The sequence below is a fragment of the Gambusia affinis genome, linkage group LG02 (assembly GCF_019740435.1).
Source record: "Gambusia affinis linkage group LG02, SWU_Gaff_1.0, whole genome shotgun sequence".
In the NCBI taxonomy this organism is placed as follows: Eukaryota; Metazoa; Chordata; class Actinopteri; order Cyprinodontiformes; family Poeciliidae; genus Gambusia; species Gambusia affinis.
The window spans coordinates 18,342,153-18,361,639 of record NC_057869.1 but is presented as its reverse complement, the minus strand read 5'-3'; the positions used below and the strand labels follow the sequence as shown (position 1 = coordinate 18,361,639).

General features: G+C 37.7%; 2 protein-coding genes across 6 annotated transcripts in view; one reads left to right on the top strand and one right to left on the bottom strand.

Moving 5' to 3' along the window:
• Positions 1-9,684, bottom strand: part of apba2b (amyloid beta (A4) precursor protein-binding, family A, member 2b) — a 49,383-nt gene extending 39,699 nt beyond the window's left edge. For all 4 annotated transcript variants that reach the window (XM_044100231.1, XM_044100257.1, XM_044100240.1 and 1 more), the window contains exon 1: positions 9,317-9,684. The gene's annotated coding sequence lies outside the window, so the exon portion shown is untranslated. The remainder of the gene's footprint in view (positions 1-9,316) is intronic.
• Positions 9,685-13,222: 3,538 nt separating this feature from the next.
• The window catches only part of syt7b (synaptotagmin VIIb), a 100,672-nt gene continuing 94,407 nt past the window's right edge, over positions 13,223-19,487 (top strand). For both annotated transcript variants that reach the window (XM_044100285.1, XM_044100270.1), the window contains exon 1: positions 13,223-14,405. In XM_044100285.1, the coding sequence (XP_043956220.1) occupies positions 14,360-14,405 (46 nt within the window). In that variant the 5' untranslated portion in view covers positions 13,223-14,359. The remainder of the gene's footprint in view (positions 14,406-19,487) is intronic.

Sequence of the window (19,487 nt, the reverse complement as noted above, 5' to 3'; positions counted from 1 at the left end):
GGGCCGGTATAAAATGGTGCCATAAACATATTTCTGCCTCTACTGAGAGGGAAAGAAACATAACATTATCACTTTGGCAGGAACTAAAATGATAGTGTCCCATCTTCTTGCAGTTCTCTTTGGCTCCCAGTATGCAGCCCTGCGGCCCGCATGGGTCCCACAAGTCCAATTCATACTGCAGCACACTGCGGTATTCAAAGACAAAACACTCAGCAGATCTCTCTCACAACTAAGCCAAAGGTGAAGAAAAGAAGCCAGAGGCCTGAAACAAGTGATTTTGTCCACTTCCTTAAATCCACAAATCTTCTTAATACAATTTTTTATTTTACTGTATTCCAATTATGAATTGTAGTTACATTAAATATATTGCAAAATTATAAACTATACGAAAAGATAATGTAAACACATACATGTTCTTACATATACATGTCCTAAGGTCCAGCCAACTTCAGGAACTATTACAAGATTTTTAAATTATTGTCCACATATATTAGGAGACAAGCACTTAATGTGATCCAAGCATTTAAACATTATAACCTTTTACTGCAATACTTAATTGAGTGTACTGATTTCTCTGGACACACATTTAAATCAAGCACACATAATAGAAACTGGTTGAGTTTTGCACCACAACAAGACACAGCAAGGAGCTTTTCTTGCAAGAGACTATCACTGTGTGGGTAAATTTAGCTCAAAAAGCAAACAGCAGCCACAAACATGCAGTTGAGTCTCCTGTGGAAGGCCTTTGGAGACTCTTGACTCAGTGAATTGGACTGGTGTACTGTGCTCTCTGATTGGATCGAGTCCTAATTTTGTCACCATGGTGACAGAATGGTGACAGAACTCACCATTCTGTCACCATGGCGAACAGAATGGTGTCCACCATTCTGTTGAAACTCCAGAGAGTGCTTTCAAGAATTTGGACTTACTACTACACATATTCTAATAAGTGAAGTTGTGACCATAAATGCTAATGCTAACATAAGTCTGTCTCATTACATCAGTGGGGAAAAACATTTCGCGTATCAGCCAGACAGGAAAGTCTCCTTCAACATAGTAGTTTAGTTTGAAGCTTAATCAAGTTCCAGTAATTAGAGCATTTTAGCTCCACTTCTCATGATTTTAGGGCTCCAATGGATGTTACTGTGATACTGACACTGAGGATTGTGATGATGATGATTATGATGATGATGATGATTAACCTACATTTTCCTGACACTTTTTTGTATACGCACTAGTTAAATGTAATGGGGCTACATAAATACTTAATTCACTAATAAAATATATAACATTTGTGCATACAGTAGAGCACAATGATGCAGAATAAAAAAATATGCACAAGTTTTTTTTCTTGTCTTTTTTTTTGTTACAAACTTAAAGACTTCTGTTTAATGGTACATTCACATATTTTAAAATATTTAATTCAGTCCAGCACACCAGTGTTGGCTCCTCAGTTTTCACTTTTGTTGTGAAAGTCAACTGCAATATATGAAGCGAAATAGATCTTCAATGAAAGCATATTAATTAAAACAAAAGGGTGAATCAAAAATAACGTAAAAATGCACACAAACTACTTTATGCACACAAGGAAGCCAACTCCCACCTTGAATAACTCACGTGTGTGAACATCCACTGTACATCTGGAGCCCATCCCCAGTAGGAAATATATCACACTAACCTTCATAGTCCAGCGTCATTTATGACTGCCAAAGGCCAACAGTGCTGTTGGATAAGCTGTTCCCCGACTTTAACAAAACACCCAGGAAACATTTTTGCAAGGTTGCTCGCTGCCATGATGCCATGACCTCCTGTCCCGGACATCTAACCAGCACTCATCTCTGAATTACACACTCAAGGCACCAAAAGATGGAACAAAAGATAAACGCAGAAAGATTTAAGCCACAGCACAGATAAGCAACATGCATCATCAATAAAGCCCAGTAATAAAGTTCTGACCTGCAGCTTTTAGTGCTTGATGCTATTAAGCAGATGATACCGATAGGAAACAAATGTGCTATTATAATGTCATTCTTGTTTTCTCAAAAAATAAGCTATAACATGAATTATGCACTTCCCATTATAAGGGATATAATAGTTAAAGCCTCAGTTTCTAACTAAGCCTGTCGGATGTGAACTAATCAGGTCTGCATTACTACATATAGGACAAAGTCACCATCTTCAAATGCATATTAAATAAATTTGAAATCTGTTGTGGGCATTCTGTAGACCTGAACATTTAATTAGGTAGCTTTTTTTTTGGCTAAAAAAGGTTTCACCGGGGTTCATAATTTTAATTTCAAAAGTCCAGACTTTCTCAGTCTCAAATTTTTAAATCTTCTGACAAATTATTGTAACATTTTGGGTATATTGGGTACAAAATATTTACAATATAATAATATTTCTAAGTAATTAAAACCCATACACTGAACATTTTTATGATAAAATATGATTACTTTTAAACAAAGCAGGAGGCTGCTGGAGGTTCCTGTCTCCTCCCCATTATCTTGTGAAGCTAGTCTTCCACTAGGCATAAAAAACAATCTGGTTTTGCTACTCCAACTTTATCACCCAGATGATGAACAATCATGGATGCCATCAATCAACAAACATGCCGGTCTACAAATAAAAAAACAACCTAGCTTGATTATTATGCTTGAATAATGACACCACTCTGCATGCTAGGGAAAATCATTTTCCTCTGCACCTTACAGCACATGAAAGAGTTTCATGAAACGACTACAATCTGTCACTACAAAGACAAGAAACATAGCACCAAGCAGATGTGAATTTGTCTGCATGCTCCCACAGTGAGAGCAGCAGGTGAGGCTCCCCACACATCTAAATGCTAATGTCACGCTGCTTCTTAAACAAAAGCAGTAGTTGCGGTGATGGCCCGGAGAATGCATCTAAAGTGATGACATATTGTAAGTGACAGCATACTGAAACATGAGGCTCATCTTCTGACTAAAACGACAAGAGTGAGGAAGGTAAAATTACAAATGTTGCACGTTTGCTAATACTAAAATAGAAGTCAAAGCTCTCAGTAATTACAACTATTGGAAGTACAACGCTGCGACAGACTGGCGACCTGTCCAGGGTGAACCCCGCCTCTCGCCCGGAACGTTAGCTGGGGATAGGCACCAGCAACCCTCCCGACCCCATTAGGGACAAAGGGTGATTTGAAAATGAATGGATGGATGGAAGTACAACGTTTGATGTGTGTCTCCTTCAGCCACTTATGCTGCCATGTCAACCAAAGACTAATATCTTAACGAGAACAATGCCAGCGTCAATAAGGTGACAAAAAATGTGCTAAAATACCCCCCCTAACCCTAACACATATATGGAAGATAAATGTCCTGCATGTGTTCATAGAGACAATACTGAATCATTAGAAAAACAATGTAGCATTCCTAGAAAATCTACAAGTGATTAATAGCCTGCATGAAATAAAAAGTCAAGGTAAAAGCAAATAAATCCTTGTGGCTTGACAAATAACTATAAGTAAATAATTCTAAGTAAATAGATGTAATAGGAAATGGCTCTAGGTAATAACGAATGATTCCCTGCAGTGTGCTTCTATGTCTTTGAAGAATGTATTTTGGTATTTTTACTCTGGCGCAGTGTATGGGAGCCTCTGTTTGAGGTTATATTTATGGTTTATATGCTTTACCTTGTTGAACTACACCACAATAGTTAGAGATCAATATGAGGGGTTGGGCTCCCTTTTAAAGCTAGTTCCACTCAGATAGAACCCTAAAGAAATGGTGAACCGCAGTACTAAACAATGTCTTATCAGAATGTTTTTGATGTATTTTGTGTATGAAACTCATGTGCTTGGAAGAGCACTCTCAATGTTTTTGATGGAACTGTGTTTATTTTAACAGACCCTCTCCTGATCAGAAATACTTCCACACACACGGATGTACGATGCGGAGTCAGCAGGCATGGTTGAGATTTCATAGTTGACTGTACTGATTTCATACATTTCTTTTTTGACAAATTTCTTCATTTTCCACAATCCAAATGGATACTGGCAAGTTAAAGAGCTAGTTAGGGAGAGTAAAAGAGGACAGTGGTTGATTTTTAGACATTTGCTGAACATCGGGGGAGAAGATTAGCTTCACATGTATCGGCCGATTGCCAATTTCCCAAAATTAAGAAAATCAACGCTGCAGTCAGGATGGTGAGCATCCATCTGACTGGTGGGGTCAGCTTTTAACCTTACCAGCTCAGTGTCACATACAAAGCAGTAAGATGTGAACACCCTTTCCTCCATGTTGTGAAGTAGACCAGAGGATGTGGGGGCCTTAACGTCAAACTTTACCTGTAATTTCAGTTTGCCACAGTAAGTAAGATAATAAGCTCAGTCTTGATGTTCAGAAAAAAACCCAAAAGATTAAAGAGAAGAGTTGTCGCAACTTTATTATAGCAACTGCTTATCAAAAAGAAAGTATAAACATTCTGCAACAATATAGCACAGATGATAACTTATCTCTAAGTTATAGAGACCAATTGGCAGTGAAAGCAGACAGCTAACATTCGGATGGATCCAGTTAACAAAAAGACTGTTTCCAAGCTTCTCTTTTATTCTTCCTGTTTCTCCCTCTCCGTGTGCTGCCTCAGAGCCATTATTTAGGGACACCCATGATTAATGCAGCTATGAATGGGTTTCTCTTTCAGAAAGCACTGCAGGAGAACGTGTTCCTTTCCGTTTCTTTCCTCCTCCTTTCTGTACCATTTAGCTTTGCTCCCAATCTGACCTGATTTAACCGCAAAGTGTGAATCTGGTTTGGACTCATTTGAATGTCAAGACCAGTGAAATTCTGTGTACATGTTTACTTTATCTTTTTAAGAATGTCTATGCTATCCTAATAAGTCAGGTTTATTAAAACAAAAAAATCACAAATATCATCCAAAATAACCATTGAAGGAAAGGCACAACCAAACCAACGTGAATAACCTGTATATATTTTTCATGTCTTAATATATTTTCCAAATAATTTCTGAAAAACAGTGTAGTGAATTCTCCTTCTGCCTATAAATGTAATTTATCAGAGGTGAATAATATTTAAGGGCATAGTGAAGGTGAATTGAAACATGAACCCAATAAAAATCCCTGAAGCCCTGTATGCTTTCAGCACCTTCCTTAGTTGCATGTTTTTCACACTTCAAAGAGCAAAGTGTCGTACCAAACACTCAGGAAAGCCTAAACAACATATCTTGACTACCTGCATGGACCTCTTCAAGCCTCAAGTAGTGACTGCTTCAACATCTGTATTATGAGACTGTGAATCACTGATGGACTTAAAATACAAAGGAAAACAAGATAAAAAGAAGTGTCTTAGAGGCGCTTAAATTTGGTTGTAATGGGAGGGGTGGTCTCTTGGCTTTGTTGCTTTTTCTCTACAGGCGATTCTGGAGAGGAATGGCATTTCAGTATTAAACCACTGATCTAAAAACAGCTTCCAAAGACAATAAAAGTTGACTGTGACTATACAGTCTATAGGATAATCTGAAACTGCCTCAGGTAAGCAAGATTAGTGGCATCAATTAACTCACTCAGTCTTTGGTTACCTAGCAACAGCTTGTTGAGTAATATGAACGGCAAAAATCTCCTGTTGCTCCCAACATACTCCGGCATACTTCGCTCCTCAGAGGTCTGTGCTTGAGGTGGGCTCAGTGTGGACTCACAGGTGATGGCTGCTATTCGACGGTTGTCTTTTGCGACTGTGTACCCGATTACATACTGACCTGAACAGGAAACTGCTCAGCAGTTCATTTCAAACTGTTTAGTTTTACACCAAACCAATAAAGTTGAGAGTTGTTGGAGAATGTTGTAAAGTAAATCTTGAGAGTCGCAGCCACCATTCACAAGGAGCATGACTGCCACTCTCTGTGCATCACTGACTGCTGTGCAGAAGAAACAGGGCTGGGCGGCTAACGACCTCATCAAACTTCCTTGTATCCTTTCGCATAACGCGGGACATGAAGAAGTGGTATGCTCCACTATGAAATTGCAACTGTCTGTGGATAGGGGGCATGGAGTTCGCCCCGTTCACAGAATGCAGACATAACGCATCGGTAAGTGGGGCCAATTTGGACACCCTGCCACATAACTGCTTTTAAATAAAAGATAAGGGACTGGAGTGAAAGAACAAAATGAGTAGAAAAGGTCAAGAAAGAATTGTGGATAAGAGAAAAGGTCATGTCACCCCTTTTGTTAGTATTTTAAATATTCAAAACAAAAAGAATCAATGATTAATATTGACTGATATGAAATCCATATATTGTGAGACATTTCTCAGCCATATTGCACTGTGTCAAGTAGGCGTTCCAGGACAGCCTTGTTGAAAAATGGAAGATACTCAAAGGTGAACAAAATGGATGAGCCCAGATTTCTCAGGATATTTCTACTTCATTTTAGGAATACTGTAGATAAGTGTTAAACACTAGCATCTTAAAGCAATTGATAATAAGTTACTGCCTTTTTCAGACTGTTTTTTTTTATTATTATTACTCAGACATCTATTATACTATGATCACAAGATACAAATGGGACTGATAACGGAAACATTTTCTCATGGTTGTTCCTTTGTTATGCATCACGATAACAGTACCACTCCCTACCAGATGACTTTCTGTCCTAGCAGATTTGACTCAGACCTGATGCTGTAATCAAGGGAAGCAGCAAAACATCCACCTATGTGATAAAAAAAAATCCTGATTTCAACTTAAACTGAAGGAAACTGAAGCATAAACAGAGAAGCCAGCAAAGCTGTGCTGTCAAAAAACATAGAAATTAATTTCTCACCTCTGCTCTATGTTTTTTTTTACATCATTCCAAACAGACAGTGATGTATTCCTCAATATTCCAGTTTGATTTACAGTGAGCTTAGTTATCTGATTGTATTAGCTTACAGATCAATCAAAAGCCAAAATCTAATTCAAGCCCTGATATGCTCAATGCACAAAACATTTCCAATATATGTTACAAAGTAGAAAATGTTAAGATAAAAAATACTGTAACTTGTAAAACTTTTATCTAAACCAAGAAATTCAAAAGGTGATGAATCACAGATTCTCAAATACTAAAGATACAAAAACTGATGATCTGGTCATTTTTGTGTAGCAGGACAGGTGGCTGTCCCCTATTTCTGGCCCATCAACAGAATCGGTGTAGTATCCTACAGCTGCAGTATGAGTAAGACCCCAAGAGGCTGCAGACTGAGTGTCAGTCTCATACTGCAGGTGTGGAACGAAATGCCCTGCAACAAAGCACTGATATAGAAACCTCACTTCGAAAAATATTGTGTTTGCATATTTAGACGTTTCTGTCAAAGCCCCCAAGCCGTTTTTAAAAGTTGGACATTGTAATTCTTTTTTGTCACATCTATCATGCGTTTGTTTTTCTGAATATTTTGAAACATGTTTCACTTCACTTCAGTTTTCTAGTTTTGTTTTTAGGTTTTTTACATTTTTAGAGCGACTTGTTGACCATTTCTTATCGGCAGATTAATAAAAACCCATCTTAGCTTGAGCACTCCGATGAAATACTTTCAGGGCCCGTTCAGAAAAAAACAAAAAACAAAAAAACCCCATAAAAAACCATGGAAGTCAAACATGCTCCAAATACCAGTGGCACAGAAAATTTGGTGTGTATGTCTTCATTTCCAAGAGACATGGAAGGATTTTATCTTCACTGTTCAATGATTTATTAAGAAAACATCATCAACAACCTATTTTTTTTTATTTCTTCTATCTAGCTTTAGACACTAATATATAAGAAAATCCTATAAATGTAACAAAATTGCAATGAAACTTATTGTAGCATTATGCTGTATAGTGTAAACTATGTGGCCCTCTACACATTTTGTCTGGTTTTGCTTTTTTGTTACTGTTGCTTCAAAACCTGGATATCTTGAAGCAACTGTTGAATCTATGTATTCAGTTTTTTTTTTGTTTTGTTTTGTTTTTTTGTTTTTTTACCAGAAAAAAAATATTGTAAATGTCTGCCCATCTGTTTGTGACATTAAAAACTTAAGCTTAAGGACATTTGTACTATGCAGCATGACAATGGTTCTAAGTAACAGCAAATCCACCTTTCAATGACAGAACAACAAGGAGCATTAGGATTTAGGAATGCCCTCTACAAAGCCCTGATGGCATGCCATCAAACAAGTAGTACTTGTTAAATAAACCTCAAATGTCTCTAAATGAAAACAATTTTTGTTAAAAAGGAGTAGAAAAAATCCCTCCAAAACAATGTAACAGATGCCAGTTATCAGAAATGCTCAATTGCATTTAAAGTAATTAATATTTGAGCACTGTGCATTGTAATTAGGCCAGCATTGATACTGAAATTGCTCTAAGGCAAAACCAGCCAAACAAATGTACCTTGTACCATGTGACAGAGGAAAGGAGGCTATTCAAGTGGACTAAATGCGACGGCACTAAACTGGCACGAAAATGCATTCTACATGACTGGATGAAGACAGATGTACTATATAACACAAAGCATGCCCTGTCCCCTGCTCCCTGAGAACAAAGAGCATCCAGACACTACGCATATCAGCAACTGCCCTTGCCTCTGGCTGGGACCAAAGGATATACAAATCCAACATCAAACAGGGGTTATGCTTTTTACAAAGGATTTAGATCTTAACACCCTGAAAAATCCGCATGTTTATCTTAAGATAAGGAGATCTACAGTCAGGTTCCTCGTTCTTTTCAACTTCACCAAACATAGCCTATTTATAGTGTGTCATTTCAAAGTCTTGGGAAGGAATGTGCAATAACCTTTTAGAGATCTGGAAGAAAATAGGCAGAAACAACAGTTGAACATAATAAGGCATTTCAACAAAAGGAGCTGGCACACTTTAAACTGGAAGGGATGTCGACTACCAGCACCACTTTAAAATGAAAGAAGTTGCTATGACACGTAAAATGTCTAAAAGGCCTATTTGCAACACAGCCTAACTACAATCGATTATTTTAGGCGTAGACTGGACTGCGCATTAAAGAATCACCGGATAATGTAACGATAGGTGTGAACAGGATTTCCACGCGACATATTTCAACTGAGTGCCCATTAAAATGTAGGTAGGCTTCGGGAAGCAAGAAGCCTTTTCCTTTCGAGCTCAGCAGCCCTGTTGTTAATAACACCGATGCTGAGGACAAACCCACACAACCAGTGCGATCAGCATCCTCCTGCTTTCCACTCCCCTCAAGATACCAAGAAAAAAGCGACTACAGCATATATAGATACATTCGGTGTTATTTGATTTCTAAAAAACAAAACAAAAAGGAACCTTACCTGGAGAAAGTCATATGTTTGTAAGTCCTTTCCTTTTCAGCCTGAGAGACGGAGCTGGCAGGCAGCGCATCTCTGCTTCACCGACAGCCAGCGTACGGAGCACAGCCGCTGATCACGGAGCCCCGGAACGAGCATAACACGAGGCGAGCCCACTGCAGTCGTCTGGTTGGTGAAAACAGCCTTGCGCGAGAGCCCCTTACCTCAGCACACGGCACGAGACGTACTTGGACAAAGATTAACGAAGAATATTTACTGTAGTCATTCCAATAAACAAAGCAAACGTTTGAAATACCTTCAATTTGAGGATGTTAAACAACACTGAGCCTCAATGGAAAACTAATGCATGGGGCCTTCAACTTAGTGCTTTTGTCTTAAAAAATGGTGTGAGCTGGGGGGTAATATGTATCTTATAAATTCAACGTTTTGAGCTTTGTGTAAGTCTGTTATTCCCTCATCAAAAAGATGCCCAGAGTGTTGCTTTCATTCTTTCATGTATGTTTGAGAAATCCTTCTCCAGTGGCAGCCATTTGGGGCTGCCTAAACGTTTACTCAAACAATGTGCTGCCCATTTCCACAAAGCTCCTCCTTGGTGTTGCAGTCTCCAGCTAAGCTTCCCTGTCACAGAGCGCCCATACCCTGCGCCTTACCCACTGAGCTCCACCAGAATAGCAGCAGAAGTTATGAACAAACACCTGCTGGAACTGAGTCTGTCCGACACTTGCATAATGTAGGAATATTGGTGTGACATTAAGTGTTGGAGCTTCTTAAAGAGACAATACCAATTTCAAGGTGCCAAATTTTTAAAGTTGTGTTTAATGTAGCATAACTTGATTGAAGGTAACTTAATTGTCCTATAAATAGCCACTATAAGACTTGAAAATACATACCACCACCCCTTTAAATAAATGTCCAAGATTGATGCTGGTTGTTTTGCCGTTTCCTGATTTGATTCCAGATTTGGTCTCTGTTCTTAAATGTAGTTAATTGTCACTAAATTAAGTAAAGATCCAATCTGCATAATTGTCACCTTGTATAATTAGAATTGGGCTGCATGAGAGAGGAATTTATAGATGAGACAGAAGTTTTGAAAAACACACACACAAAGGTGTATACACATACAGAATGACAGTTCCACCATACAATTATTGTTATCTAAATTCTTTTTTTTTTTTTTTTTATAAAATGTATGTGATGGCAAACGAGCAAACTGACCCAAAGCCGTCAGAGGCTAAATTGTAGTGCATTGCCAGCAACTCACTGAAAATTTAGGCACAAATCCACAAATCAAATTTCCTCATTCTTTTTTAGTGATTTGTTTCAAGATTAGATAATTCGTTACTGTGGATCTTTGATTTTTGGCCTGACTATTTTAAGGTTTGCTTTTCAGAAAAGACATGTTGCAAATAAGCAAGTAAAAAAGAAACCAAATCAAACAGTTCAACCAACGTTTGTCAGTTTGGTATTTTAGATACAGGCCAACACTGCCACCTTGTGGTCGAAATACAAGTAACAATTAATTTAAATGATTTTATCTCCTATTTTTGATTTATTATGATTCTCTGCACTAAGATTCAAAACACTATTAAGTGACTTCATATTTTTAAGCTATTAAATTATTCTAACAAATTTTGTACAAAAATTAACTATGGAAGTTGTTTTGGTTTGTATTTTGTTAAACTTTTATGTTTAATTTTCTCATAATTCTTTGGCTCTTTAAGGTTTTGCCATATTTTAATTTCTTTGTCTTTAATTTCCTGTTTATTTTCTTTGTCCTATTTCCTGGGCATTTTGGCTTAGACTCTTATATGACATTTTTCTGTTTTGCTTTGTAGCTCCTATTGTGTTTTAGTTTGGCTCCCGCTGTACTTATTTTATTGTAGCATCTTTTTCCCTCTGCTCCCTGCACTGCACTCACCCTCAACTTTGTAGCATTCCAGTAATTATGCTTATCTTTTCCACATGTCACCAATCACACCTCTTCAGAAATTAAGCACCCTTTGTTTGTTCCATATTGTCTACTGATAAGGTTAAATAAACCTAATTGTCCTCTTTGTATTAAAACCATTTTATCACAGTGTTTCTATCTGTCCCTTTATCCCGCTTCTACACAACAGATTATGACAAGTCTTGGCTGTTTTGTATCTAATATAACTAATATAATTTATTTTTTATGAAACAAAATTAAGTAAAATAAAAAAGTAATTTTCTTGCCTTCAAAATCTTGACTTATTGTAATATCCATGAAGGACATTCTTTCTGATGTTAACGCATACACAATGACTTACCGATGAAAACATTTGCGATGTAATGGCATTTTGCTGTCAAGTACATGAATGAATGAATCACATCTCTTATGAACATTCACATTTTTAAGAGTCAGACTGGAATAAATTTGATAGGTTATCAGCTTGTGTAGCTTTCCCTCCACCCGAATCATGTATGAATTAATACAAAATGCAACATATTGTAACATCTCGTCAATGTGACTAAAGATTGCGACATAAATTAGCATTGTAGACCTCATCTGTACTCCAACTATGTGCAAGTTTTTTCAGTAAAAAATTATATGATTACACTCAATTGATTTGATCTATTGTGTAATCCCTCTATAAGATCTTAATATTTTAATTAACTTTCTCACCTTTTTAAAATTGTTTTGCTTTTAACAAAAGCAAAGCAATTTTAAAAGGAATAAGGAAACCTATTTTTTACTCTGAATCAAACAGGAGCTCATCGGGAAGACCAGCTCGGTCCTAAGTCTGCTCGTTTATCCAGAGCAGGTGGCAGACAGCAGAACTCTAGCAAAATAATATAATTCTCAGACGACATATGCAAAAAGTGAAATTAAAATTTTTACATAAACTGAATACACTTGTGCATGTAGTAGATCCTGTATCTGCAATTTTTCATATCAGCTGATCCATCATGTCTAATGGATTTGTGTTTTTATTCATTGCTATGTTAACTGATTTAACAAACAAAAAATATTGTCAGACAATAGATGTGGCCAGTGAGCTTTTAAGGTAAACCTAGTTGTTCTGTTTGCTGCCATGGTTGAAATTCACATCAATTTGGATAATGGTTGACCTGTAAACTCTGACTGTTCGCAAGAAACCTAACACCACCATCAAAAAGAAATCCAAAGACAAATATTACAGTATTCAAAGTGAAAAGTCAATTTTCTCTTGTGACACTGTGTAAAATAAGTTTCCAGATTTTATTTTTGAAGTGTAAACTTCTTTGCAATGGAAGAGCAACGCCTGATCTTATATATCAGGCGTTGATATTAGAGAGCAGACGGTGGGTAATGACACAAGCTCCCTCTGCTATCATGATAAAAAAAAAAAAAAAAAAGAAGAAAAAAAAAATTATTTTGTGGATGTACTTCATTGAGCAAGCTGTTTTGTTTCCTATGTTTGTACAGCTTGCTCTGTGCTTTAAGCCAAGCATACAAAATATGTGATCACAGTCAAGGCCACATATCATTGAAAACCTTTGGACAGAACCACAAAGTTCACAAATCTACAGAGTCAAAGACGCCTATCAATGGGCTGCAGGACTGAGCTCTACAGGTCATTTGTCCCCACAACCATCAGAATAAAACTATAACTGTGGGTAACTAATGACCTGGCTGATTGTTTTGTACTGTTTGTTGTTTATTGCCAACAACTACGGGGTATAAATTGTGTCGGTTTGGGTTTTCATTTGCATGACCGGGAAGATATTATTGACAGAAAATGTGTTGTGCATGCAATATATTAACATTTTGTAATAAAGCTGCAATTCATATTCATATTTAAATGTACACTAGCCTCAGCAAATTATAGAATACAACTAGGATAGGCATACTTTTATTTGCAAAAGGAAAAAAAAAAGCTTGATTTATTGTTGGCTCACCCATTTTATTTTTACAACTGCTCATACTTTAATTTAAATGGCAAAATATACCTGTTGAAGTCCAGATATACTTCGCGCCTTTTCGTAATTTAATATTCATTAGCTTCTATTATTGGACAGTAAGAGATCCGTCCTTGACACCAAGATGAGCGCGGCTGATTTATGAGCAACACTAGAGATCGCCAGAGAGCCACGTTCCACGCGTGGCTCCGGGCGAACGTGAATCGTGAGTAAATGCTCCTTATCGGCTGTTGTGGGGCTTCTGGCTGAAATGGCATCATGATGATAATGAAAGCGCACCGGCTGCTTGCAACAATGACTCAAATGAAACCGTAAAACGGGCTCAGCACGTGAGCAGCAGAATACAAATAAAACACAACTTGGGCAGGTTGTGCGTAAAAGGCATCATTTCACAAATTCTCACACGAATCGTCCATCACTGACTGTGTTCCGAAACCACTGGCAGAATAAGAGGGGAATGCAGGTCTGACAACAACAATTTGTGTCGTTCAGTTTTGAACTGTGCTTTTCACCCGCTATTTCCAGTTGGGACTGTGACGAGGCTTGGATTTTGCGCTTCCCTTTTGGTGCTTAAATGAGCAAGAATCAGGTCTATAACAAATTAACTACACACACACGAAAGCCTCTGTGTATTTCGGTTTAAATGTCAGGATGGGCCCCTGATTGAGGAGCTACAAGTGAAGTCCGGTTGTGCCGTGATGAAGACCTTTAATAAAACGGCCAGCATCTCCGAGGGCGTGAGGATTCCTCGCCTCATCTCCGAGTAGACGACCTCCTACTGACTTACTTCACGTCACCCCACCCGTCTGCCTGGCGTCTCCTCCTTTAAACCGTCTGCTCCGACCAGTCCTTTGAGCGAATCCGGGCTCAGACGATGAACATACTCGGAGAGAAAGCGGACAGAGCCACAACACAGACTCTAAACCTCACCTAGACTACCTGCTCCAACTGGAGGGGAACAGAAAGGCGGTAGAGGAGGACGCACAGCGCACAAGTGCAGGCGCGTCCTGTGCCAGCTGAACAACGGCAAAGAGCGGGCAAACGGAGCAGAAATCAAAAGAGTTCACGTCGACAACTCTATTGGAGAAACGTAGAGCTTAGTTAGAAGACAGCCTAAATGAGTACATGGTAAGGAGAGTCATGCATCTCAACCAAGAAGACAACAGCAAAGGTGAGCAAAAGATTCCACTATCGACTATTGGTTGATAATTTGAAATCATTTCCAGATGCAAAGCTCTTGCTGATTTCCAGACGTCCTTGAATGGGCCATATATAAGTCAGGTGCAGGCATGTTTTTTTAATCATTGTTTTTTTTTTTCCAAAGCCAACAAGCTAATGGTAATTGATTTGATTGTCTGTGATTGATGCAGTGTGTGTTTCTCCAAAACGCGCTGAAATGCACAAAGTAGGAGTGTTGCATCAACTGAACGTAGCAGGATAGTGCGAGACAGCCACTTGTGCACTTGTGCTCGATTTGGATGCGCTGTGTTCGGGTCTGTTCCCATGAGGTGACTCGAGAACATAGCACAAGGTCACAATATTGGGAAGCCCTTGCAATGAGGTGTTAGTAGGTTTTTATCTGTGATTGCAAAACAGACGTGTCATGGCACGGGAAGAAATAGAGAGCAGACAGTGGGTAATGACACAAGCCCCCTGTGCTATCATGATAAATAATAGCTTTTGATGTATCCAGGAGTCAACCACTATCACTTTCCTCTAAGGTTTTGAAATGAGGTCCAGGTCACTGACTAACACCTGATGCTGGAGGAGATTTGTCTCCTGGAAATCTGTGTAGATGACGCAGCCTCTGTCTCATTATACACAGTAAATTTTTTTTAAAAAGCATTGATTACTTTAGGTCCGCCACACCCAGTTTTGTTAGGTTAGACATTATTTTAATGACTGATGTCCAGTGCATACTAATGCTTCCCTAAAATACTGAAATTCCCATAACTCTACTGCAAACACACTAGCAAAATAAGTAAGAACATTTCTGTCAGGAGGGTGATTTTCGCAGTTAAAACACACATAGCAGACGATATGTCCCTCAGAATAGCACAAAGATAATATCATGTTTCTTTTTATTTTTTTTCCCCACATCTTTATGCTGGGAGAGGCTGTCTGCTCATTTTAACCAGCTGTAAGGATGCTGTTTTTAGTGAGGTGCTCCCCATGTGGTGAGTGGTGCCCTGTAAAGTGGCACGCTGCATCGTATAAAATGTCTTACGACCTCATTGCCAGATACGAGTTCACCAGGGACAAAAGATGAGTCACCATCCATGAGGAGAAATGATTTCATGATTACATGACAGTTTTGGTTTGTGTGGTCTTTTTTGTTGCTCATGTTTCAGAGACACACATTTCCTTCCTATAGTTAAAACTTTAGGTTTTTCCAGACCTTCATCTCTACTTGAACTCAATCTTCACCAAAGTCCACCAAATCAGATTTGATGTCTCACTTAAACTGCCTTATGGGAAAAATGCTTAAGTTTTGTCAGCTGTTACAGTCCGCAGGACATTCATGTAACATCAAACTATTTTTTTGAAGTGAAGAAATGTGACTGTGTCTATGTGTTTATGTTGCATTTGTCAGCCTGTAGGAGACAGGATGGTTGTCTATATGACTCTAAGCAAAAGAGAACTTTAAGAGAGAGTCATGCAAGTCAAATGTAAGGTTAAATATAACAACTGAGCCCCATCTGAGCTGTTTTATATAGAAAAATACTGATGTTTAAAATTTCGTACAAAATGTTCTGCTATTAGGAGACATTTTCAACAATTAGAATCTCTTTTAAAACAGATGGTTCTTTCTGCTTTTAGGCTCTACATGGTGTCAGATTGAATCCAATCAATAACTCGTGGTCATTATGGGAAAGTTATAGTCCAGCCTCCAGCTTTAATTGTCACGTTACATTATCTTACATAGTTGGCACAACACACTTTTCAGAAGAGATTGTTTTGGGTTTTTTTGGAGATCCTTTCCTGGCAAGCATGTCCGATGTATCTAAAATAAAAGTCACTGGTTTTTAATAGGACTGCACAGTGGAACATTTGTGAGCACTGTTGCCTTGCAGCAAGTAAGCCCTGGGTTCAAATACCAACCAGGGTTTTTTCCTGCATGCATGCTTTTCTGTGGATGTGTGAGTTGTCTCCAGGTATCACATTACTCAGGCTTTCTCCCACTGTACAAAAATATGGCTGTTAATTTGTCTACCTAAACTTCCCTGTGAATGTGTGTCCGTCGTTGTTTGTCTTGTATGTTCATGCGTTGCCCTGTGATGGACTGGTGACCTGTTCACCCTTGTCCAATGAATCCTAGAGATGGACACCGTACACCAGCATCCGTGCAACAATAATGACTGGATGTTTAATGGTGTAGATCTGAAGATTTACAATGACACCAGAATAAATATCTCATCAGTTTTTGAATAATGGTTAGAATTTAATAATAATATTGTAACCTGCCTGGGGTCTGGAAAACTTTTGTTCAGTTTGCAACAGACATGAAGTCACAGAAATACAGTTAAAAGTCAAGTTTAGAAGATCAGCACATCCCACCAAGAGTCAATCCACCAGTAAGAAAGGTTTTATGCTCATATGGATATAAAATTGCAAATACATTTCAGAAATATACTGTAAAATATTTATGTATGTCTCAATCCTTTATTGGAGCCATCGTATTAAGAAGGAGATTAATTACTTTATGTTTTTAATGCTTTAGCTCCCAGTGAATCAAACCCAAGGAATGCATCACCTATTTATGTTTTACTCAATTTAATCTGAAATCAAGCTAAGGCTAACAGTGTTTAAATAGTATTGCTTTGCTTTTCACATAATTTATCAATATTGCTTTTTTAAAATATTTTGTCATAATTATTTGCCCTATGAACACAGGAGCAAGATTTATACTTACTGGCGGGGTGACATGAAGGCTGAATAACAAAAGTTGTAATTTGTTTGTTGTCAATATAACTTTATATTCAACTTATGAGACAAGAGGATTCAAAATGCAGGACACTTGAGATAAAAAAATGTAAACAGTAAACTTAAAGAAAACTAAGAATCACATTTCCATATTTATTTAAAATGTTTCACAAAAAACTAATTGTTTTAAATTATCCCAGTGTAGAATGACTAAGTTTGGATTTGACATTTTAAAGGACTGTAGTTTTCAAGAAGGCTCTGTGGTTGTAACAGCAAAAGGAGCAGAGATATCACCTTTGTGTTTTTTCCACAGATTCAGTTTGGGTTAGCAGATTTGAGCCTGTCAGAGTAAAACTCTATTGTATAATCTTCTAGTACAGGCTTTTCTGGACTCATTTTAACAATTTAAGGTTGAAATTAACAGTTTATACTCAATGTACAACATTGTAGTTTTCTTGCCTGGAGAGAAAAACTTTAGCTGCAGGTTTTTCTTTTCCCCAACACCTGTTGCTAACCCTGTTTCCAAAACACCTTTACCAGAGTTGCAGTGATTGGTGGTATTTTTCTTGGCCAAACTATGGTCCTTTGCATAAGTTGCTACCGAAAATATAGCCAGTTGTGTCTCCAAACATTTTGAGTTTCATGTCCTTCATCAATTTTACACAGCTGACTGACAACTACAAGTCAGGCTTAAATCTTTTTTCTAGTGTATCAAAAAGGGTTTGTGAATTTGTGACTTTTAAAAAGGAAGAGAGGCATAAACCTTAATACTTGGGAGGGCTTTTTCTCTGTTTTATTTTTGGTTTTGCACTGTTTGCTACTTATTGAAACAGTCGTGTGCTTATTATTTTATATTAAACTCAGCATTTGTAGCAGCTGAGATAGAAAACAAAGATTTCCATACTTTTCTGAAAGAAAGGAAGAAAAACAACAAATAAAAAAGAAAAATGCCTTTATGTGAACTCAGTCTGTTACCTACGGTTGAATCCTCCCTTTATGTTGTATGAATTATGTTGCCTATCTATAATTGTACATGTGGGATCTTGAAACTAACATCCCACGCGTTGCTAATCTTGTCTCTTTTCCCCCCTAAATTAAATTAGTTCTGTTAAACCATAGCTAAAATGTATTCATTCATCTTATCTTTGACAATAAAAAGTAGATAAAAAATAATAATTATGGCTGTCTTTTCTTCTTCTAGAGAGGGAGCTTTCAGTGTTATGTATATATAAAAATGTCTAGAGTTTTGGATTCTTCAAAGAGCATTTGGGCATCAACATTTTTCCGTCCTATAGTTAGTTTGGTGGTGCTGGAGTAAAGAAACTGTCCAGGTGTTAATGTCAGGTATAAAAAAAATCCTTATAGCATAGTGCAAAATACACTAATTATGAAGCCGGCACATGAGCTGTCAAGAGATAACTGCCTAATATTAGCCACATTCAGATTCAGCTAGAAATGTGTAATTAATTTCAAAACTAATGGACTGGAATCTTATTAGTGGTTTAAGACCAACTGGGTGAGAGGGAAGTGAGACAGAGCAGTAATTACCAGAACTGGAAACAAAGGTATTTTTATACCCTGTTTAACTGTGAGCCATAGTGTTGGGACGCAAGCCACTCATATTTAGTCTCAACAGAAACAGATAGCTAGCGACTAGAGAGGAGAAATATTCCTCGGTTCAACTTTTCTATGCAGATATTTATAATCAAAGATGAGCATGATAGAAGACCCCATCAAAATGGAAACTTACTTATAAGTCAAAGTGGTAGAGCCAAAGAAAACACACAATGTATCATAGAGTGGGACTGAGGTTATCTTCTTTGTGGTGAGAAAGATTCAAAAAAATGAAGCTGTCACATCAATTTTCACTTGAAGTGTGGAAGCTTAAAACGAAGGAAGAGAAACCAGACTTCATGGTGAAATACGCCAGCAGGTTTCTTTGGCCTTTAGAAGCAAGTAAAATCCCCAAAATATACCAAGCATTTGTTGTTACAATATTATTCAATTTTTGTTGTTAGTATACCTAATCAAAGATATTTTCACCAAAAATTTTCCTCGTCAAACATAAGGTTCCTATGCAGTCTGGAAAAGACTAAGAAAGTACAGAATGTTATTTGTACTTTGTTTCAAGTCTGGATTGATATGGAAGAAATATTTGTATTTTCGACCGATAGTCAGGTTGTCCGTCCGTCCGTCCGTCCATCCATCCGTCCGTCCGTCAGTCCGACCGTCCGTTCGTCTTTGAGAATATGGAAAATTTGAAAGTGCAATAGTGTGAAACTTAAATATAAAAAATGTGTAGTGACCCTTAATATAGGAACCAATCTGG